This window comes from Macrosteles quadrilineatus, unplaced genomic scaffold (genome assembly GCF_028750875.1).
Source record: "Macrosteles quadrilineatus isolate MER2022 unplaced genomic scaffold, UCM_ALF_1.0 Scaffold_1__1_contigs__length_201487025, whole genome shotgun sequence".
Taxonomy (NCBI): Eukaryota; Metazoa; Arthropoda; class Insecta; order Hemiptera; family Cicadellidae; genus Macrosteles; species Macrosteles quadrilineatus.
The window spans coordinates 135,462,154-135,485,280 of NW_026542594.1; the positions used below are offsets into that span (position 1 = coordinate 135,462,154).

A 23,127-nucleotide genomic window follows, 5' to 3' on the forward strand; every position below is an offset into this window, starting at 1 on the left:
TTATATAGCTCAATTAGCGTATCCTATGCGATATATGTATGTACTACAGGTGAATAAATGTGAAATAAGACAAGCATTACTGTACTAACGAATGCGAAGCACAATAGTGTACTGTACTCGTACGAGACAAGGTGGGGACCTCAGCTCTGTAGACTGTAGGCTGTGTTCTCTCCTGGGGGATGAGCAGCGGTACTTGCCACACGTGCAGACTGCAGATATACACAGTAGAGTCCGTAAACAAATTAGGAGGGACAAAGCGCGGAGCCCCTGAGACTCACTACAATATCATTAGCAGACTCCACTGTCAATCCAATCTGGTTATCGCTAAGCTGCAATGTACCCTTCCCACTCACTTTCTGCGCTTTATTTGTTTGTGTGTTTGTTATGGAAAAGGGAGTCAAGTGGGTTACGAAAAGGGTTTCCAATTCGACAACATACTGTGTAAACCCCAAACTTCAGAGCTAGGCTTTATATGTTTGCTAATATAATGGGGCAAATCAAGTAAACGTGAAGCTAGAATGCGGATCGTCAACACATGAATTATCTTTGGACTGCATTACTGTATTTAGGAAGGAAATACTCGAAACCCCGATATCGAACGTACAATAAAATAGCGAGTGCAAGACCTCCCAGACCGATCGCAAAGTCTTATCAGCCGATAATAAAATAGCACAATACCAAAGGGCGATTCGTCGGGCGTAGTCGGGCCGAACAAATTACAACGCCGTCTGCGAAGCCCATCAATTTGTAACCCGAGTCGAGCCCGAACCACACCTGAGACGGCAAATGATGCAATTAATTTTTCACTGTGAACCCGATACTCGGACCAGTCGGACTGTGGAGACAGTCTTACATATCTAATGTGAGGTCTGGAACCTACCTCACCGGTGCACACTGCACACTAGCTCTCTGGAGCTCTACTCTACACTACACAGCTGTGATATGGATTGTCTGGTGTAATATTGATTTGTTGTCTACGTTGATACTTAACCAATATTTTATGACATTGTAACTAAATACTAAATAATTATTATCTCAATGTCAGTGATCTAAAACTAGAATATTTGATAATACTAATCTGCTATCCGACGAATCCTTTTAAAATATATATTTCCTCCAGAAACCCGACCACTTATTCCACAACACGTCTTTCCCACTACAATGTTATGTTAATGGGACATTTCTAACCTTCTCCGGTTCGACGGACCATTGTCAGAACCAATATCATTAACACGTACATGAAAACTCAATAAGATAAAGCGGGTCGGACCAGTTTCACCAATAATTACTCGAATGTAAATCGCCACAGTCATTATAATATTGGGCGAGACTCGGACAAGGTTCTAATGGGAAATCCGAACCGGCGACAAGTACTGGAGGAATAAAGCGATTCGAGAGATAAAAATAGCCGATTAAATTATACACCGATCTCTTCTTTATCCACTACGGTCTTAACGAACACAATAAAATGTTATTGGAGCGAAGTGGGACTGATAATGGGTGTAAGAGGTACCACGCCACGCCATTCTCGATAATTGGTGCGACTGTGCCCGGCGAGCGGCATGACGGACGGCATGAGTCGCCAGGGCGGCATGACGTACGGCATGAGTCGCCAAGGCGGCATGACGGACGGCATGCGAGTCGGGCGGTAAGAATAGTTATCAGTTGGATATGTTATCAACTCTAGTATTTTCACAGGCTATGTTTATGTTCTTGTGAGAGCGTGATCTCATCGTCAGTGCCGAGGTCTAATGTGACTCGGAACCGCAATAATGAAACTGATAATTGTCACCGTCCTGTCATCACGGTGGGGACGGCAAAGTACGAAGTAATACTGTAGCCACTCTAGCCACACGACCGTAAACGGCAATACAAGTTACATTAATCTCCTTTTCACCGTATAATGTTTTATTTTAACAATATAATTTTCAACAATCACTTTCATACGCAAATTTTAAAGTACAACAAGTATCGAAATACATTTTTACACACCGTTCCTCAACGATATAATATTTCGTGCAAATAATACAACAATGCAATTAAATTATTTGTGGTGTTCTGATTTGCCCCCAGTTATCGATGTGTGTGTGTAATGTGCAGGACTCGGTTCTTATCGCCAGTTCCAGGCTCAGGTCTCAGGTTGCAGGTCTGTGCGGCTTATTTACGAGCTGGCTGCCTCTTTCCCCGCATCACACGTTTTTTCATCATCGCCTCCCCAGAGATCCAGGAGACAGGTTTCACGCTGTTATTTATGGGGCTTTTCCCTCCACCCTTAGTCTCTACCTACGGGAAATTCCTTCTTTTCCTGGTGAACGTGAATCAAAACGATATTGCTCGCGAAAATAAACCTATCAAATATTCCTACTTTACATGCGTAACATTATAAAGCCGACACACTGAAAATTGCACGAAATGTAACTTAGTTTTGTAAATATAGTTGTACGTTTTCATCTATTTTTGCAAATCAGTGTTAACCTGATATAAATGTATGCAATGACATTAGAAGCGAATAAATAAATAAATATTAATACGTAGTTAAATAGGTCCACACTGATTAAGGTAGTTAACTTTATATTTTACCCTAAATTAGCAAACACACAACACCACTTAGTTGGCAAATCTTTACGGCGGAAATAATAATTACTTCGCTACAAAAATGTCGTAAATTTCGTGATAATCATCTTTATGTATAAACAAGAAATCATCGTGTAGTTTTTGAACAGTGGAATTAATTAACGTCGAGTTTACACGGAGCCCCTTATCAGTATAATTGGTAGTATGGGTGACGTGTGCGTGTGGGCGTGAGTGTGCGTGCGTGATTGACAGCTAGCCGGAGGAGATCGCCCGTTTATGCCAATTACAATGCGACCGTTGACACATTAGCTTTTATTGACTACAAACCTATTGAACGCTCCACTACACTATTACTGTAGCACTGTATACTACCACTGTGGCACTGTATACTACCACTGTGGCACTGTATACTACCACTGTGGCACTGTATACTACCACTGTAGCACCACTACCATCATACAGACCTCTACAAGCCTATTGAACGCTCCACTACACTATTACTGTGGCACTGTATGCTACCACTGTAGCACTGTATGCTACCACTGTAGCACTGTATACTACCACTGTAGCACTGTATACTACCATTGTAGCACTGTATACTACCACTGTAGCACCACTACCATCATACAGACCTCTACAAACCTATTGAACGCTCCACTACACTATTACCCGCTATTACTGTATCACTGTATGCTACCACTGCAGCACTGTATACTACCACTGTAGCACTGTATACTACCACTGTGGCACTGTATACTACCACTACCATCATACAGACCTTTACAAACCGTTGTTTATCAAGGTGATTCGTTAGCTCGGTTGTTTACAACATCAATTCGCTCGGTCCAATCAATCGGCAAAAACGTGCGGTGATAAACGCAACAGGGAAAAGTGATAAGGCCAACTAACTGTTATGTTTGGCAATTAAACTCTGCCTGCTCACTAATCTATGGCCAAATAAAATGTTAGCCTACAAACTCAAAATATAAACGGTTTACACAGATTGTTAATTCTCAGTATTTTTATTACTAGTTTCTGACCGAATTAGATATTATATATGTAAGGTTTGTTCAAGTTTGTGTGAAGACCAAATGTTCAAATCCCCGTTCATATTTATAATTAATTGGCGTGTATTAATTCTATGAGGACTGGGTAAAGTGGAAATAGATGAAAAATATTTATGGAAATAAAAAATATCAATTTATCGACATTTTAAATCGAGATATTAAATTATCACCTAAATCATATTGTATGGAATAATATCAAGGATGTCATAAAATACAATAAGGATTGGTTGATACTTATTTTGAAAGTCGGTCAAACAGAACACTCTAACCAATCTATGCTACACGGTGGAGGGGAGCTAGATGTAACGATATAACGTAAAAGACGTGTTGTTTGATTAAACGTCCAATAGTGCCTGGGTCCTTGGGCCGTCGCACAAACTCAACGTTATTCACAATTTCCACAAAGACCAATTTGATTGGCGAGGGTCGATACCTCGGCAATTAATAAGTGTCAGAAGGTGTCCCAGCAATCACGGACCCCCGACAATAGTTCATTAAAAAGGTGTTTGGGCAGCGATTTGGGCGGCCATTAGGAGCGAAATTGCTCCTCGGAGAGCCGTCACGACCCCACCAAAACCATCCCCAAACAAAAACTGCACGCTCGGTACGGGGGAAAGTAACAGTTACTGTTACAATTATCAACCGTTACTTGGTACAGGTAAAGGCTTCGGCAGGCCTACTCATGATTAGTACTGTAAAAGTAACAGTTACCGTTACTTGGCACAGGTTCAGGCTTAGGTACTCGTGTGAACGTAACAGTTATCATTACAATTACCAACCATTACTTGGTACAGGTACATGCATTTGCACTCATCATAGATGAAGTTAACAGTTGCCGTTAAATTAAGAACCGTCAATTGGTACCGTACAGGTAGATTACGTACACGTTGACGTTGCGATCCCGCGTCAGGTTACATACCGAGCTGGCAGGCAGACGTACAGTTTACAGTACTATTTGTTTTGGGATGGTTTGATTTTGCCGATAACCTAACATAAACAAATGTGACATTGAATTATCTTATCAGTCCAACATTGGTAATGTAGAGAACGCCATTGCGTGACACCGGTGGCGCTAGCTTTAATTAAATATTAGACAAATGTTCGTTGACAGCAGCACTATGTGTCGTGTGGTAGCGTGCAATGATACACTGTAGTGTACTCACTGGGGGGGGGGGGGGGGGGGTGAAATGTAGGGGCATTCTTTACTTCATATAAGTAGTCTCTACATTCGTTATGTGCCACAGAGGAGTTAAAAATATATGTCAATTAGTAACCATGGTTAAATACGCTATTGAAGGGATATACGCATGTTTCATTGACGATGGGCATAAGATTGATAACATAAGAAGAATTCATATCGAAAGGTTACGTCTCAGCACGAGACAGCATATCTCACAATGGGATGCATTCGACGTTGGCACATTGCGACTGCAACAACAACTTGGTGGGGAACAACTTTATGCAAAACTTGCGCATAAACCCCGCAGATGATACATTCAGATTCAGACTCAGCGCAGCGTGACACATTATAAGTTGGGGCTTGGGAATGAGCAAAAAGATGGCGAGTTATGTGTGTCTGAGCGAGAGAATGAGGTGGAAAATATCCTTCCCCGGCAGCGCGACGAGTTTGAGTTATCGTCCGTCGAAGGCGCGAGCTGGTCTGTTTAAACACTTCCGTGAATGTTGAGTATTGTACGTACTGGAGGGGAACACTTCAAGAATAAAAAGTTTTACTTTTTAATTCAATGTTCGTTAAGGCCGTAAAATAGTGTGTAGTCAAAGTATGTATTTACGATGTATAGAAAGAGTACCGAAGTATGACTTTTTCTCCTTTAATCAAGCCTGGATACGAATAACTATTAATTGTCTACGTTCTGTCATAGTGAATAGGCAAACACAAAGTACAATATTAAAGCAAATATTCTTTAGCAATAATTATATGATTTAAGTGGGGAAAGCTTTTGAAATTTAAAACAATTCGAAAGGATTTTGATTTAAAATAAGCTTATAATCTATTAAGAGCGGCACAATTTTTGTTTGGTTATCAAAATTGCGCCGCTCCTAATTTTGATAACATAACAATAAAGATCGGTTATGTAGGCGATGTGTTTGTACAAAATATATTTACACAAGAAAGTTACCTTACTGAGGTGTTAAACAGTTTAAAAGAATTAGTTTTCAGTGTTAACGTAAAGGAAATATTTGATCTAATCTTTCAACTATATTTTGGACTACAATACCATTGTTATTAAAATGCGAATTCGAAAAACAAAGGATGCTTATTGAATAAAGCTGCAAAAGATATATTTGATAAACTACATTGTGTATTGGGATTTTCAGATGTAATTTAGTAAAGTGCTCTGCTGTTCGGAAAACAACGGGATGATATTTCGTGGGGGGTTTGTGCTTCTCGAGCTCTTTACAAACTGCTTTTGAATAAAAAAGTTGAGTAAAAAGTTTAAATAAAATATTGCAACTGCACTTATTGTCTTTGTAGCTACTATAGGCATACATTTTAAATTATCTCTAAAAAAATTATATCTTCGTATGCATGGTTAAATTTTCACAATAAAAAGATTTACTTTTTAGGGTTTGTAAAAAGCCTACAAAAACTGCAAAACATCTAAACTGCAATGACGCAATTCAACATTTGATTGGTGTCTGCATTTGCACGCCATATGTCAGTCTGTACTGAGGTGCTGATGGTGACGGAAGGCCTACAAGGGACAACTACTAACACTGGGCTGTAAACAGCAACAGTAGCCGTAACAGACAGCAGTTGAAGGTCCAGGAAGGTGGAAGTTGTTTACAGCTCAATCAGCCTAACTGCGATTACCCGATGTAAAGGCATTAGTGGGGGGTGGAAACGTCTTGAATGTGCCCCTTCAGGATCATAAACCTCTCTAGATGTCCGGCCCAGACTCGCCGTAGCTCGTAGCTCCTCTGCCGTTTACTGCCCCCCCCCCCCCCACACACACACACACACACGTGATAAACCGTCTAACGGGGGATTGGGTTTTGTAAATATACTTTGTGCAAACGTCATTCATCCGAAGGTTACAAGTGTTTCGCATAAGATTATTTTGGAGATTTTTTGTATTTACGAAATATACCAAAGAAAATGCTATGTATTCGGTTGTGTAACAATGATTTCACAATTCTTATTGGTTTCAATGGTGGTTGTAAGCCCACACAACGACAAGCAATGAGTGAACAAACAAAACTACCAATACAAAATGTCAACGAATACAGTTGAAATAATCTTTTGAGGCTAGTGTTTAAAAATTTATTTCAATGTGTAATTTTTACAACTTAAAGAAGGAACTTAATATTTTGATTGAACTCCAAAGTAGTGTTAAGTGTTTGACGTAGTTGTTTAGACAAGAACAATGTCCCGCAGTCGGTCGCGGATGCGCTCCTCGTAGCACATTAACCCTCTGATACAACACAACGAGGTACTAATGTTCAGTATAACTTTGACCCAGTTTGCGAATTCATTGAGCCACGCATTAACTAGAGTTTGAATGGTGAAGGCAATTCCATTGATATAAATAAGAAGTGTTCGCAAACTGTAGGTGGAGGGGGAGGGGGGGTCTAACACGCGTCCTGCATAAATAATAAATGCTGATTCTCTCGCCAATTAGCTGCAGCTAGACGCGTATCTAATTAGAGAAGATTGCCCCCCCTCCCGGTACCACCCCCCAACCTACCCCCTCCCACTAGTACCAAGGGGTATTTTACCAGCGGCTGCCACGCCCGTTAATAATTAAGTCGGGAATTCAACCCTGTAAAAGGTAGAGAGGTGAAGCTTGTAGCGCATTTTAAGTGATGCAAGATTTATTTATCTCTAAATGAAACATTCCCTAATTGTTTAGTAGGATATTCGCTGACGGGGCAAACCCTTCTCCCTTAATTGCTTTATTTTAAGTAACGAAATTGCATTTGCTAATTTAATGATGTTGCATAGTAGAGTGAGTTACACAAACCGAAGTGCGTGTTTTGAACTTTACGATGAATATGTTAATTCGTACATATCTCTTGTAATGTAAATTACAAACGCGGCGAAACATGACGGCACAATCAATTATAACGTAACTGCATATTAAAACATGTCAATCCCAAAATCAGTTAATTCTTCGATATAAAATGATTATTACAACAAAACACTTCAAAAGTAGTTTGTGAAACAGAGGAAATAGGGTAAACACTTTCGTACAATTTTAATCATTTTTTTTCTTTTACAAATATTTCGGTAAAAGAAGAGATTGCTCTAGTAAAAGTTCTAAACCTGTCAATGGGAATGTCGTTTCTAGGCATATCACAGTAGTAAATCCACGTAAGTGGACCAGCAAGAGTCGAAGCAGCTATAAAGTGGGAGCAGAGCTGAGATCACACCAACAGGTTTGTATGGTACCTCAATTATCCAACAAAACAAACGATAAGCACAACTATCGAGAGGTTGAATGGAGAGTGTAGAGTGAGAGTTGAGGGGGGTTATGGCCCCCCACCGCCCCGTCGTCGGATTCAACTAGGGTAGCAGCGTCGTAAAAGACAATGGGGTCATCAAGCGAGTTTGACTGCCGTCAAGTCGACAAAACGTAGCTTTAACAGATCCGTCGCGGTGTCTCCAAATTGAATAACGCGGAATGCGTGTTGCAGCTTCTTTCCTCTCGTAAACCTCTTCTAGCCCCTCACTCGGCACCGGCAAAGTGTATGTATATGGGACTTTGTCTCATCCACAAGTGTTACTCAGGATTGATGTATGTATCGCACAACAATATGCAAATGTAAAAATTGTTTATTTGACATTTTTTATATTTCTTGTAAATTAGTTTTCGATGCACTAATGAACCGTAGTTGGTTAAGTACATCCGCTTCCATGAACATTATATTAATTTTTATTGGGTCTAACAATTGTGTATGAGCTGAGCAACATGAGGTATTATTGATCACAAGTGTCGGTAGTTTGTTGTTGAATGGATCGTCGCAGTCGTATAGGATCGGTTGATTTACAGGGCTGAGCCGGTGTCAGACGACGGTAAATTATCTGACGCGTGGCTGCGGCCAACCATTGTGGCATCACAAAAACTCAGGCTCCCACACAAAACACCAAGACATCTCAGTCTTGGCAAGAACCCCTCAGTGCGCTCTGAGCTGGCTACAATACAGTGAGTCACAAAACTCGGGCTCGGGCTCCTACACAAAACTCCAAGACATCTCAGTCTTGGCAAAAACCCCTCATGCCCTCAGTGAGCTCTGAGCTGGCTACAATACAGTGAGTCACAAAACTCGGGCTCGGGCTCCTACACAACACACCAAGACATCTCAGTCTTGGCAAAAACCCCTCATGCCCTCAGTGCGCTCTGAGCTGGCTACAATACAGTGAGTCACAAAACTCGGGCTCGGGCTCCTACACAACACACCAAGACATCTCAGTCTTGGCAAGAACCCCTCATGCCCTCAGTGAGCTCTGAGCTGGCTATAATACAGTGAGTCACAAAACTCGGGCTCGGGCTCCTACACAACACACCAAGACATCTCAGTCTTGGCAAGAACCCCTCAGTGCGCTCAGAGCTGGCTACAATACAGTGAGTCACAAAACTCGGGCTCGGGCTCCTACACAACACACCAAGACATCTCAGTCTTGGCAAGAACCCCTCATGCCCTCAGTGAGCTCTGAGCTGGCTATAATACAGTGAGTCACAAAACTCGGGCTCGGGCTCCTACACAACACACCAAGACATCTCAGTCTTGGCAAGAACCCCTCATGCCCTCAGTGAGCTCAGAGCTGGCTATAATACAGTGAGTCACAAAACTCGGGCTCGGGCTCCTACACAACACACCAAGACATCTCAGTCTTGGCAAGAACCCCTCAGTGCGCTCTGAGCTGGATACAATACAGTGAGTCACAAAACTCGGGCTCAGGCTCCTACACAACACACCAAGACATCTCAGTCTTGGCAAGAACCCCTCAGTGCGCTCTGAGCTGGATACAATACAGTGAGTCACAACACTCAGGCTCGGGCTCCTACACAACACACCAAGACCTGATCAATCTTCACAAAACACGCTGTGCGGTCACAGACACGCAACGGCAATACACAAGTCGCAATAAACATGTGTACAATACTTCGCTTCACGCATTTTACTTGTTAAGTGATTGATACGCGTTGTCTATTGTCTCTATCACTTCCTATAAGGTAAATGCACCAGTAGCTGACAGTGCTCCAGAAGCTGACAGTTTGAGTTTCTTTACATTATAATGTGGTCTCTTAAAAATATTTACACATGATTGCATTGTTAGAAGAACATATGTTTATTCCTGATTTGATTACAAAAAAATCTGTGAAATTTAGCACATACTCGCTGAATGGTGGTGGTTTGAAAGCAACCCTGTCTGTACACATCACATTTAGTCGATTCCCTTAATGAAACTGTTAAGAAGGTAAGTTTGGTTTTTTGTCATTTCGCAAAATTTCTTAAATATTATTAATGGTTAGGCTCATTATTTTTATCAATTATATCTTTGTTGACAATTTCATGATAAAATTGGGGTTTTAGGGGTTTTGGATTTAAAATTATATCAATGTCAGGCTTTGGTACACAAAAGCCATACAAGTTCCAATAGCTGACAGGGGATATTTGCTACTTGCACAATATTTTACCCATCAAAATTTGCATGCTTTTTATAATTTATGTAATCTCACATTTTTATAAAATGATTTTAATTTTTTAATTAATAAGCCAAATATATTTAAAAAATTTATATATTTTTTAAATATATATAAAATATATATATATTTTTTAATGTAAATATTTTTATTTTAAAATATGTAAAATAAATTTTCTTAATAACGTTTTACATGATTTTATTTATAACTTAATTATTAGGTTAGATTTTATTCGTCTTATAAATTATAAAACCCTTAGGTTTAGCAGCTAGTGTATTTATAGTTCCAGTGTCAGCTACTGGGACAACTGACTGTCAGCTACTGGTACAAGCACTTTTTTCACTGTCAGCCACTGGAACACGTACAAAGGTTGAATTAAGTTAAAAAATGTTATAAAATATATTTTAAAAACCCTTTTTGTGTGACAAATTTGAAAACTACACTAAATTTAGAATCCCATAAAATCCGTAATATCTCTTTAGTTCCTATTTATTCAAAACCACGGATTATTAAGTGCGTATAGTTTCTTATACTGTCAGCTACTGGTGCGTTTACCTTACGCTCTAAAATCCTCCGTGCTCTACAATCGTTTTTTTTTTTTACGAAATAATTTACTTAAATTGTAATTGTATTTTTTTGCGTATCAATTAGCAGCCTACCAGCAACATTTAATGAATTACAATTAATATTAATTAACATTTCAGTTCAAATAGTTTGAAACATTTAAGTGGACCACCAATAAATTACGTTGTATTTGTCACATTATTACGCATTCCCATTTTAACTGATGAGGCTACAAGAGACACTAACTAAAGACAGACTTCAAACGATTTACAATGTTATTTTAATTATTTAATAGCTTTTCGCATTTGACAGAACACAGGTGACGAAGGCGCCGCCGCCGCAGAAGCTCCGAACTACAACAACAATGGCGGCCAACGGATTGTGATTAATCTGTGTAATTTACTGATCAGCCCCTAGTACTAATTACATTTCACCCTCCCTCTGCCACAACAGGCACGAATCGTGTTATTTGATACCATTCCTGCCTTCTTTGACTTATTGAATTCATTTTACCCATTCTAATGAGTTTCTCCCTTGCATTTGCTTAATGTTCCCTAAACTTTGCCAATTTCACTCGTTTACAACTTTATGAAAGCGACAGACTAGAAAGGATTGAAACACGGATTGTGTTATACTCTTTTGAATACTTTCTTTGATACTACTCCTTTATTTGTTCTTATGTTGAAAAACACAACCAAATTTACATATTTTTTGTGTCGGAAGGTATTGTATATAATAAAACCCCAACTTATTTAACTATATTTAGTTACTAAACATATTTAGATTTTTTTAAAGTAGTAACATTAAAGGTGCAGATCTTGAACATTATAGGCGACTGCGGTACATATTGTATGTTTAGGCGAATGAAATGTTAGTGTTTTGTTTCATAAATTGTAGTTTTCTTCCTGGAACTAGATTGATTTAGCAGCTGTAACTCAGACCTGGGGGCCACATATATTATGTCTCTCATTAGGGATTACAGTGCTGTATCGGAGATTTGATATGATAATCAGTTACCACAAAGGTTCTGCCTACAAAGGGCGCCGCCTATCAAGACATCGGATATTCACCAATCATGATTAGCGGCAGTATATATAGACGCCAGTCACGCGGGCCGTCACTGAGGCATTCCTGTGTAATGGTGCCCCACAGCTCTACATCTCTACATCTCTACATCACACGCGCTACACTACACTACACTACGACTCACCAATTGTTTACTTGTAGTATCGTCAGCCCGGTGTCTTGTGCTAACTGTTTCTTTTGGTCTTCCGAGGGGTAGGGATGCTGAAAAACCAAACAAAAATTACAAAACTGCAAATCAACAATGATTGCAACAACAATGATTGTATTGATGTTTAAAATGTAAAATGCGATAAATCAATGCTTAAAGATACAAATGTGTAATTTTTTTTATTAACACACAAATAAAAGGAATGTATGTACTAATCATTAGAGTTGTAATAAATTGTGCTTATGAAATATAAATTTTGTTGTTGATTACACCTCAAGTGAACACCAGTTCAATTCATATTACTTCCAGCCAACAGAATCATATGTGAATTTTAATATCACAGGTACGAACAATTCAACACAAAAATAAGAGATATAAGTTTATGAGAAGTGAAAACTCGTTGTATATTGTCTCAGCGCAACCCTTCTCTCCGAGGATATAAAGTCGAGCAACATGTGTTTGCCGGCAAGTTATTATTTTCCGCGAATAGCCTATTTGACGGTACCCCCTACCACCCCCCCCCCCCTGTAGAGAGGGGGACGAGCCGTAAGATTACCGGAGCACGAGTCCCCCGGGTCTTATAGGATTTTCTTGTGTTTATTGCACATGTATATAAAGATCCATCGCACCGCTGCAAGTCCTGCCAAGATTGAATTCCTCTGCATATTGGATGCTCATCTCTCGGGGCCTCTCCAAGACCCGCACAAATAGGGAAATGCCGGCTCAGGGACCACTTTGAATGCGCGGAAACACTTCTTTAAACATTATACTTTATTGCGCGTATGGTGGAGATTGTGAATTACTGTTGCAATATGTGTATATCGCAAATAAAATCACGCAAAAAATGTTACTATGATAGAATAACGAAATCCGTTATTAGTTCATAATGGTTAAACCTAAATATAAATCAGTAATTCGTTCAAATATAAATGTAATGTGGGTATTTATTTTTATATTTTACGTTTTCGAAGAATTTAATTTATTTTGTAAACATTATTTATGACACTATAAAATGTTCGATAAACATTTTAAATATAAGGAAGGGTGTGATCTATTATCCATTGTGAATAAATAAGTAAAATAATTTCCAGCAGAAAAGGTGAATAGTAGAATTAATTTTATGTCAAACATAAATGTTAGCACAAATAATTCACTCTTAAAGAGTTGAATGTATGCCGCAGTATATCTGAGCTATGTGCGATAAGAGAATAGCTTAGCTCTGTAGCAGGACTCGAACCCGTGGGCGTTGGAGATACACTACACGGCTTGCTACTTCTGCTTAACGATACTTGGATAACGGTTTGTCGCCAAGTAGACTATATCTGGTTACATAGATTTATACATTTATAGACTTCGTGAGATGACCAAAAACCATTGCGTTATGTTTGCATACTTTTTGTCACCCGTTTGATAACTTTTTTCAATTAAATTTATCGATAACTACTGTGTAATATATCATGTACATGCAAATAGTGTGATATAAATGGAGATTTTTAAAAATCTTGGATTGAAAAGTGCTGTTTGAAATGTGTAATGTGCGTTCATTACTGGATGACAGACACACGTGTCTGGGGAATCACTTGTCAAACGTCTCAACATCGTACAGAGGGACCTACACCCTCCCTGCCATAGTGGGCTTATCTGTGTAGGATGCAATAAACCAATAACCATACATGACCAAGCAAAAGCATTCAACGACTGTTTTTAGCACAACTACCATCATACCAAACCATAATATAGAAAGGGGTTCTCAACATTTTCCACAAACATATTTATGTATTCAATAACCTGTATAGTAAACAATGAACGTATCATCTTAGCTGGTTACAGACCAACAACTTAATCCAATACTTCTCATACTCGGAATATAGAATGCTATGATAGACAGGCGCGACAATTATCCCTTGAAATCTTGAGAAATATAGAGGGATCAAAAAGTGAAATTGGCGTGATTGTTGTAATGGCGGGCGTTGGGCGTGGCGCCGCCCCCGCGAGCTCATAATTACCAGAGTCGCTCGGCCGTCACGCACGCACACGCACACGCACACGCACGATAACGATTAGAGGGCGTCACGTTTGACACCGCTTCCTCAGCGCCATTATATGACCGGCGACCGGCTCTCACTTGACGGTTGACGGTGAACCCGTCCGTCAATGTAGCGACTGGGATCATGTTGCTCGGACAAATCCAACTTTCGCACACTTTGTATTCAACCAAGTGTTGATTTCTCTTATCTTACTTACGCCTATAACATTTTTGCAAGTTGCAGTTATTTGTTATTCAACAGGCATAATCTATTTCAAGTATAAAAATGCCACAGATAAACAAATTAACATTAAAAAATGTGCATTTTAAAAATCTACGTACAAAATATTGGGCTCACGTACATTAATCATTTGGTAAAATTTGGAAACAACAGTCTTGGTAATGTATGTTGTGAATATTAATTCGTTGAATGTTGTGCAACCGTCGGGGAATGGACAGTGTCATGTAGAGTACACTGTCCATGTGTGTGTGTGTGTGCAAGTTTTGCGTGTTTATAAGACACACCTCTCTCTCGCTCTCTCGGGGAGGATGACAAGGCTCGGAACCATCACATTATGCAAACTCCCGGCCTCCAGAGACCGACCAAAAATCTCGTATAAATCGCCAGTAAAATTCTCCTCAACGGCCCATAAAGCTTGTAAGGGTTACGCGATTGTGGAGGGCCGTGTACTACAGTACTTCCTGCGACTGACGACGAGCGACGTTACTACATCACCACAAGGTAGGTATACACCCGCTCACTAATGGATTAGACAAGCTGTACACACAAGACTGTCGTTTTTTGTCCGTTTTTAAACATCAGCGTTAAATTCTGTCCGATGTTAAAATCTGTTTAAAATGTATTAAATATTTTTTTAACGATTCGACAAAAGAATTATTATTTTTTCACAAATGGCAATTATTTTATTGATTTGGTGAGCTAGTAAAATATAACACTATGCGTCTAGATATAAAACTTGTTCCGTAGTATTTACTCAGCAGACGCCCGACGCGACGCTTCGCACGCTCCGTATGCTAAAGGCGTCTCGGCGCCGGATATTGTAACCCCCATTGATCCTATCAAACCTTTAAGCACCTGTTATATTACTTCCTTTTTCAATTCCGCCTTAATTTTACTGCGCCTCTTACGACTACCTAGCCTAATCCACGGCCCTTAAATTCCTTAAAATACAACCGCTTTGGGGCTCGATCGCCGAAATCGCATTTAAATCGGCTACTTTGAGAAGCCGAAATCAGAATGGATGTCGAGTGAATTGTCGGATTCCTTCTAAACCCTGATTTCACTTAGTTTCATATTCGTGTTCGATTAATCTTTCTTTACTTGTTTAAACACGAAACTTCAGTTGTCTTTTTTTAATGCTAGAATGTTGACTCAAATAATTATAATTCCTAAATTAATGAACTTAGCGCATAACATAGTTTTTTGTCCTGATTCTACCACAGTCAAGTAAGTCTTGTTTTCTAATCAAATGTGGAATACGTAACGATATTCGCAGATGTCATAGCATAATTTTATAAATACGACACCATATATAAGTGTAAAGTCGTCAACTCGCTGATACAACGACTCCTGCCTCATACAAATCAGATGCAGGTTGTATACAGCCATTTACATGAGACGGAGAATCTCAGTTATTGCACGAGGGATCACGCTGTCCCATGAATACCCTTATTTTTCCATCCCAGTTCCCATTTACAAAAACCCATTCCACGCAGGGGTAAGGTGTTATGCGCCAGGAAATTTGTCGGGGAGGTGATTGTTTCTTCGATATATGGAATTTTTATGGCCCCTCTTTTACGACACAATCATAGAGTCGTGATAGGACTGGTGCCGTGACGTCACCATGTAGGGTCAGCTGGGATAGACGTCAGCTGGCGGTGGTGGAGGAGGGGTGGAATAAAATATAAACAATAAAGACAACAAACACTTAATGCAATGATTTAAATTGCAGGTGTGATCGGAAAACGGGGTGTGTTTATGCAAGTTGGGTTTTACAACAACTTCGTTTTGTTACACATTACGAATGGTGTTTATATTTTTTTTATTTTTTATTTATTTATTTTATTGTATTTTTTATTTTTACCACGAATATTCCAATAACGAAACAACTTCCCTCAAATGATATTAATTACAGTTTTCGAAAAACCCACATAGGTTAATACTTCTTATAATGTCCTCTTTTATGAATTCCGTTCCATGTAAAGTAGGCGAAGTGGTGTACACACCAGCACCAGCACCGGCCGTATGACGTGACATGGGAGCCGTGTTGACATTGGTTCTTTAATCGCTAGAGTCAACAGCATTAATAGGCCGTGAGCTATCTCGGTCTCTGCCAGATTGATTATGCGCTCTCATGCGCTAATTACGTGTTATCGCTGTTTGATCAGCTTCCAGTATTTGGCGGCAAAAGACACCCCTGTCCCCGCCAAAACAAACGCATACGGGGCACCAGGGCCGACACAACAAGAAGTTTGTACTCTGCGAAATGAAAAAGGGCTTTTAATGAAACCGTAAATAGCAACCTGTTTGTAGTTTCATGATTTTACAAAATAAATTAAAATTGGTGCGTCGTCTAATAACATATTGTCTAGTTTTAAGAACAGTAATACGACATTTCAAGGGTTAAACAAATACAATTTCATATTTCCTTAACCTCACACAATCATACTAGGTAACTGGATTTTAATTAGGATTAGAGTGCAATGTATAAGACAGATCAGCCCAATCCAAATAATCCAAATTCCGAATCCCCAATATTAGATTTCGACAGTGTAAAGTGTTGATGACTGTGGACAGAGTACAACCATAGATAAAACCATACTTCTTATGGAACAGCTGAAGCCAATTTTATTGTTAGTTCTGTATGTTGAACTGTAGAGGTTCTGTTTTGTTTACAATTTGTTTCTTGTTATTTTATAATTTAAAACCTCATTTAGCCAAATAAAACAATATAATCATGAACAATAACTTGTGTTGCTTAGACTATGGTACAACCAGTTTCTACATGCCATATCCCTACACCAACTATACCCGCGTGATATTTGTCATCACCGTCCTTGGCTCTCCGCAAGCGCCACGCGTTCTGGTTTTAGTATACGGAATACTGTACACCAATAAATCATTTATAACGTTTTTTTCAGTGTATGAACGGTTTTTCACAAACCACGAGATACATCGGAATATCAGACCTTATAATTATCAGAATCGGCTCAATCCGCTGATTAGCCGGGACAGTCGCAGTCAAGTGTAGAGTGTGTAGAGTGTAGAGTGACCGAGTGACGTACAAGTGATGAATAGTTCCAAACAATCCACAGTCCACAGCGTGGGCGCCGAAACTTAATTCAAACACGACCGGCGGAGATTTATATCCCAAGGAAAAAGGACAATCGCGGTAAATGAATGGCGGTGCTTTTTATAACAACAAATAAAGCGAAATGAAACAATACAACATGTTTATAAGTCGAGGGAAAGAGTTATTACGGGTTTATATTCCGTCCTAGTCGTGGACAATGGAATGAATATGCAGGAGCCGGAATTAAAATGGAAGAGAGTTTTAAAAATGCAAGAGCGGCTGCGAACGGTTAGATTCCTCTCGTGTACGTGGTTCCATTTTCCAGGGACTTAAACCTCCGTCACATCGATGTGTAGCGAGGCGTTCCCGCGAGGCGTTCCGACGTGTGAGGTGTTCACTCACACACACACACACAGACAAGTGTAGTGATTGTGTGTTACACGTGCGCTTTAATACGGTAAAGTGCGATACAACCGTTAAATACGATCGATAGAAACATTATTTGCACGCAAGATGTTAAAAATAATGTTTTAAAATTAAATGAATATAATAAGCTAATAAACTAAATAATATATTAATTAATATAATAACGATTGTAAAATAAAAAAGAGTACGCAAGCAATCGTGAGAATGCTTGTTGAGGCGATGGACTCGTATCGGCTATCAACACTAGCCAGGACATTTTCAACTGGTGAAATTGAGTACGAACGGACCTTAATTTAGTGTTTTACGGCCTAAATGCCGTCATCTGTGAAGTCTATTTACTTCCAAATTATTTTCCAGGAGTTTAAAGGACATTAAACAATTAGGGTAGTTTACAAGGCGGCGGTGTTATCGTCGAGGAACACTCCCCTCTCCCCGGGAGCCTATAAACCGGCCGTAACTCCGATATCTGCCGGAGTCATTCAATTAAACGGTGCCGTAGACTCATCACGGCACATAAAAACTCCTCACTCAACGACTACGAGATGGAAATCCGCGGTGGCCATCAGGGGAACAACCAAATCACCTCACCTGTTGTCAGGATAGGGCGAATGGCGACAATTTGGTTGCAGATGTTAGAAACCCGAGAGAACTTGGAAGATAATGTACAACTCTTGTTATAGGAATGATAAAATGGAATGATGATCAATGGGCAATATTGTAATTGGATGTATGATATAAATGACAATGTGTACAAGTGTCTAAATTATACTTTGTAAGATTTACTATATTTACTTATATGTATGTGATATGAGTTTTTAACAAATTGCTGTTCTCTCTTATTCTGGTTATGGTTATTATGGTTTATATTGATTATGAATGTGCGTGCTATATGTAACGTAGTACTGGTCTGCTACTGAAATACATTAATACGCAATACTGTACATACCAAAATTCACGTGTAAGGGCACAACTAAACGCATCGCTAAAAATAAATAAAAGACGTCCGAATACATTCACAACAACACGAGGCAGGAAATGTTTCGTATTCCGCAACCAACGCCGCCGTGAAATACAAACTAGAGATGTAAACGCGAATAAAATTTCCAAGGGAGAGAGGTACAAGGACGGTTGGCACGACGACTTATTTATGTTGTTATTTATTGTAGAGCGGGAGTTGGATTCTGAGTCTGGTTCAATTTACGCTGGGTGGTGTGAGCGGTGAGCGCTGACCACGGGGGAAATAGCCGACCTGCCAACCTATGAATTTTTCTCCGCATATAATATTGAGCAGCCGGCGGCGATGCGCAAAGGAGCGCTTGTCACCGAAACCGCTTTGTCGGGCGCTTTGGATATGTTAAAAGGGTTTGTTGTGGGTAAATAAATGTAAAATGTACTCTCTCGCCTTGCGGGGCAGTGTGCTGCGTCCGCATACAAAATAATTAAATTAAACACACAACACAATTTAATCGTAATGTTATTGTAATGAAAAAATACAGCTTGTTTTTAATATGATTTTCCAGGTGAAACAAGACGAATGTTTATAAAACTGAGCCCAAGACACGCGGGCGATGTTTTTGGTTCATAAAAGTTGCAGGAAGTCCAATTGAAAGTCACGGGCTCACAGGGCCAGGTGCCTTAAACTATCGCTAACATGTGAAACCCGAGACTATTTGGTAATAGCGCCGCGCCGCACCGACTTTGCCGTGTCGTTTTTTACGAAATTTGACAGCTACTTCTCGCTAGGGATTCTACGTTTTGAGAAGGAAGGAAAAGCCAGGAGTTCGGTAAAGTTAAGTTAGAAGTTATTACGACACGCTTTTGGGAATACCAAGGAATATAGTGCTGGGCCAAAACACGTCCAATGGTTCAATAATGGGATTAAACTGAGAAGAGGCCCGATATTATAGACTGTTAATTTGTATGGTCGTGGATAGTTTTATATAACACTAACCATTATTTATATGAATTCCAATGGTGTAAAATACATTGAAAAAAATAGTTGTTCATATAAGTTATGTTATTTATAAAGTCTTGTTTTTATATTAAATGTTAAATTTACAAAGGTAATGTTATTTATAATCTTGATTTTGAATGATAAGTTGCGTGAGACAGAACCCGTGTGGATCTGTATGTGAATTAATTAATAATTATACTATCAGAAGGTTACTAATTAAACATATCGCCGCAGGTGTTGTATACGTCAGATAGCAGAATACCAGTCTGTTACTCTCACATATACAACGCATCATACGCTGACAAAGCATTACTGATGCGTTAGTAAATTATCAATCAACAAGTATGTGTGTTGAATTAATCAAGGCACAATCACAGTTTGACAATTCCTGTGGTCAGTGTGATATACGCAATGCCATGGTGCACATGGTTTATGTGGAATATACTGTATAACCTAAAACTTAAATAAAATGTTAGGTCGAAATGAAACTCCGTGCACTTTCCCAAGTAAAGTGAGGATATACTAGTAACAATTCCGAGTTTGGTAGAAGTCAGTTGCGATACGATAAATGACGTGTAATGTCAATATACGACAAGAACAATATTTGGCAGGGTTTTATTAAAAACGTCACACACAAAGTAGTCGTAAGTATCTACGGACATCACGTAAAACCAAAACCGTCAACTTTTCATTATTTATTTACAACAGATCTTTGAGCAAATAAACAACTGGAGTTGCAGACGTTTAACCAGTTTCCCTGAATGCATATCCCATAGTGAGGTCCCTTGTAGGGGGGGGGGGGGTCGGTAGACATGGCTGCAAACTGGTTCCTCAGCCAATCACCGCCGTGGGAATACGGCGCCGTGCTTTATTATTGTTTTAAAACTGATCCTCCTCTCGGTTACCACAAGCTGTGACGATCCAATGTCTGGTGGAAACGCTCGACCCACTCATATTTTATACGTTTCATATTATTTCTACTATTTCTTGTGAAAAATCCTTTTATTTTTACTGATGGGAAATCAAAGTACTGTAATTCGATCAACATTCATACTAATTATTCTATAAAAATATTCTTCAAAAACCCCGTTAGGGTTTTTTCAAAACTCTTCAAATGATCCCACCGCCTCGGCGCGGAAGGTATCCTGACATTAGAGTTGTTATCTCCACATTTAAAATTCTCAAGGCAAGCAATAAAGTAGTTACGGTTCCCTAGTTTCGCCGGAAAGTGAAGGATTATTCATAAACAAGGCGGGCCAAAGCCCCGGGGTATGATTCGCATAGGGAACGCGATCATCAGGCTTTGCCCCACATAATGGACTCCATATTTACCTGGCGGCGCGGAATTATTCTAAATATTGAATACATTACCATATTAGTGACAGATCTTCGTGGCCGTAGCCGTGGCTGTCCCCCGAGGCGGTCTTATATCATGACAGGTGCCGCAGCGCTCCGGCCCTATGCCTACAGGTAGACGCTCCGGCGGGTAGGAATTACCAAAACGTTTCTGCGGTTCACGATAATATAACCCTAGAATGACTCCATCGACTAGGTGTGATATAGAGATAGTCTGTGTACTCTATTGGCTGCCAGTTTGAGCCCCCTACAGGTGTATTGCACTGCAGTAGGGCTGATAAGAGGCCTGTAGATCGGTGCAGGTGTGATGCACTACAATACTATATCTGTCGCCGTCCTATGCTATACTACGTGCGAGAGAGGGGCCAAGGCTGAGCTAAATGTTATGGCGGAAAACAATGGTGAAACAGGTGTGTAGCCGCACATTGGTCGAGGAGTCTGGGTGTTGGGAGGGAGTTACATACACGCTCAATACTGTCGCACGCACACGCACACGCACATTAGCTCAAGTGTAAGGATAAACTTCACAAATTATCAATCAGAACAAGATGGAATAATAGTACAGTATGTTGAGTGTATGAAATCAGTTAACGTTTGTAAAACAAAACGAACCCCGTATCTTCCAATAGCAAAATTAGCTTCATAGCAATGTTTGTAGCGCTCTTAATATGTGGACCTACCCTAACCAAGAATAATGCTTTCATGGAGGAGGTTTTTTTTGGGGGGAATAGCTATTATGTCTAAGTATATTATAGTTGGTAAACTGTTGACTCGACTGCACCATACATAACATGTATAATCAAAATTGCATTATTCACCATCGAGACCAAGGTGATAGCCAAAGATTTTTATACGAAAACATTACGTGTGAGTTAATTATGAATCGGTGATTAGTGTTCCTTGTCATATTTAGCGAAAATTATCTTAGTAAATCTCGCACTCTCTACAATTCCCAGATAGCATTTAACACACAGGACTTTATACTAATACGTCATCAGTCATCTCAGTCGGACGTTTGACTCGGTATCCATTTGTTTATGTGAAGTTCGATCATCGACGTTACAATGGTACTGGAATTTCTACGATATCGGGGAAATGTAAATTTCAGTTTGCGATTCGGCGTCGTTTAATTTGTAAATGGTGGCGGTATTTTTAATTAGTACTGCGGTTGCTAACTGCGCTCGCCGCTCGCCGCACCGCGTTGCATGGATTAATGCTCCGACCCCGCATTTTGTACATTCCTAATATGATTTGCGATAATGCCCGTGCAATGTGTTTCCATTAAAATAGAAATATAGCGATTTTGTTTATTAGGTGGGGTCGATGTTACGGGTGAAAAGTTCGTTTACAATAAAACCTACGACCGCAAATCCGGGATCGCAATGTCCACGGACTATTATGCATTATTTACTAGACGTTTGACAGGGTTTAGTTCGGTTTTAATTTGCATTAGTCGACATAAACTCCGTGACGTATTACACTAATATGGCTGTAAATAAATAAAAACCACTCTAATCTTTTCGCCTGTAAATAAATAAGCGGACAAACCGATTGTTTATTAATTTATTCATTCATTTAACTGCGATTTGGTCGATAATTTTGTAATGAGTCGCTCGTAATTGCCAAAGCGTATTGAGAAGCATTCAATAATGTCGATGTCATGTAACTTTTGGGGTCATTAATTTCTGTTGGTATTTAATCACTTTTTATCCATCGGTGTAAATATTTTATATATTCTATTCATGCTTTTAAACATCAAAATATAACTACGTAGGATCTCATCTAGAATTGACATTTAATTAGCCTAGTACAAAACAGCTGCAGAACAGAAATAGGTATATACCTAATTTTTAGGTCAATCTAATTTCGTATAAAACAGATGGCAGAGAATATTTGTAGGTGCAATCTGTGTGTGTTTGGTTCTGATGTGGAAGGACTGGG

General features: G+C 39.5%; 1 protein-coding gene across 5 annotated transcripts in view; it reads right to left on the minus strand.

Moving 5' to 3' along the window:
* Positions 1–23,127, minus strand: part of LOC128985381 (homeobox protein homothorax) — a 188,955-nt gene that overhangs the window by 22,938 nt on the left and 142,890 nt on the right. For all 5 annotated transcript variants that reach the window (XM_054404865.1, XM_054404841.1, XM_054404849.1 and 2 more), the window contains one exon: positions 12,087–12,163. In XM_054404865.1, coding sequence (XP_054260840.1) covers positions 12,087–12,163 — 77 coding nt within the window. The remainder of the gene's footprint in view (positions 1–12,086; positions 12,164–23,127) is intronic.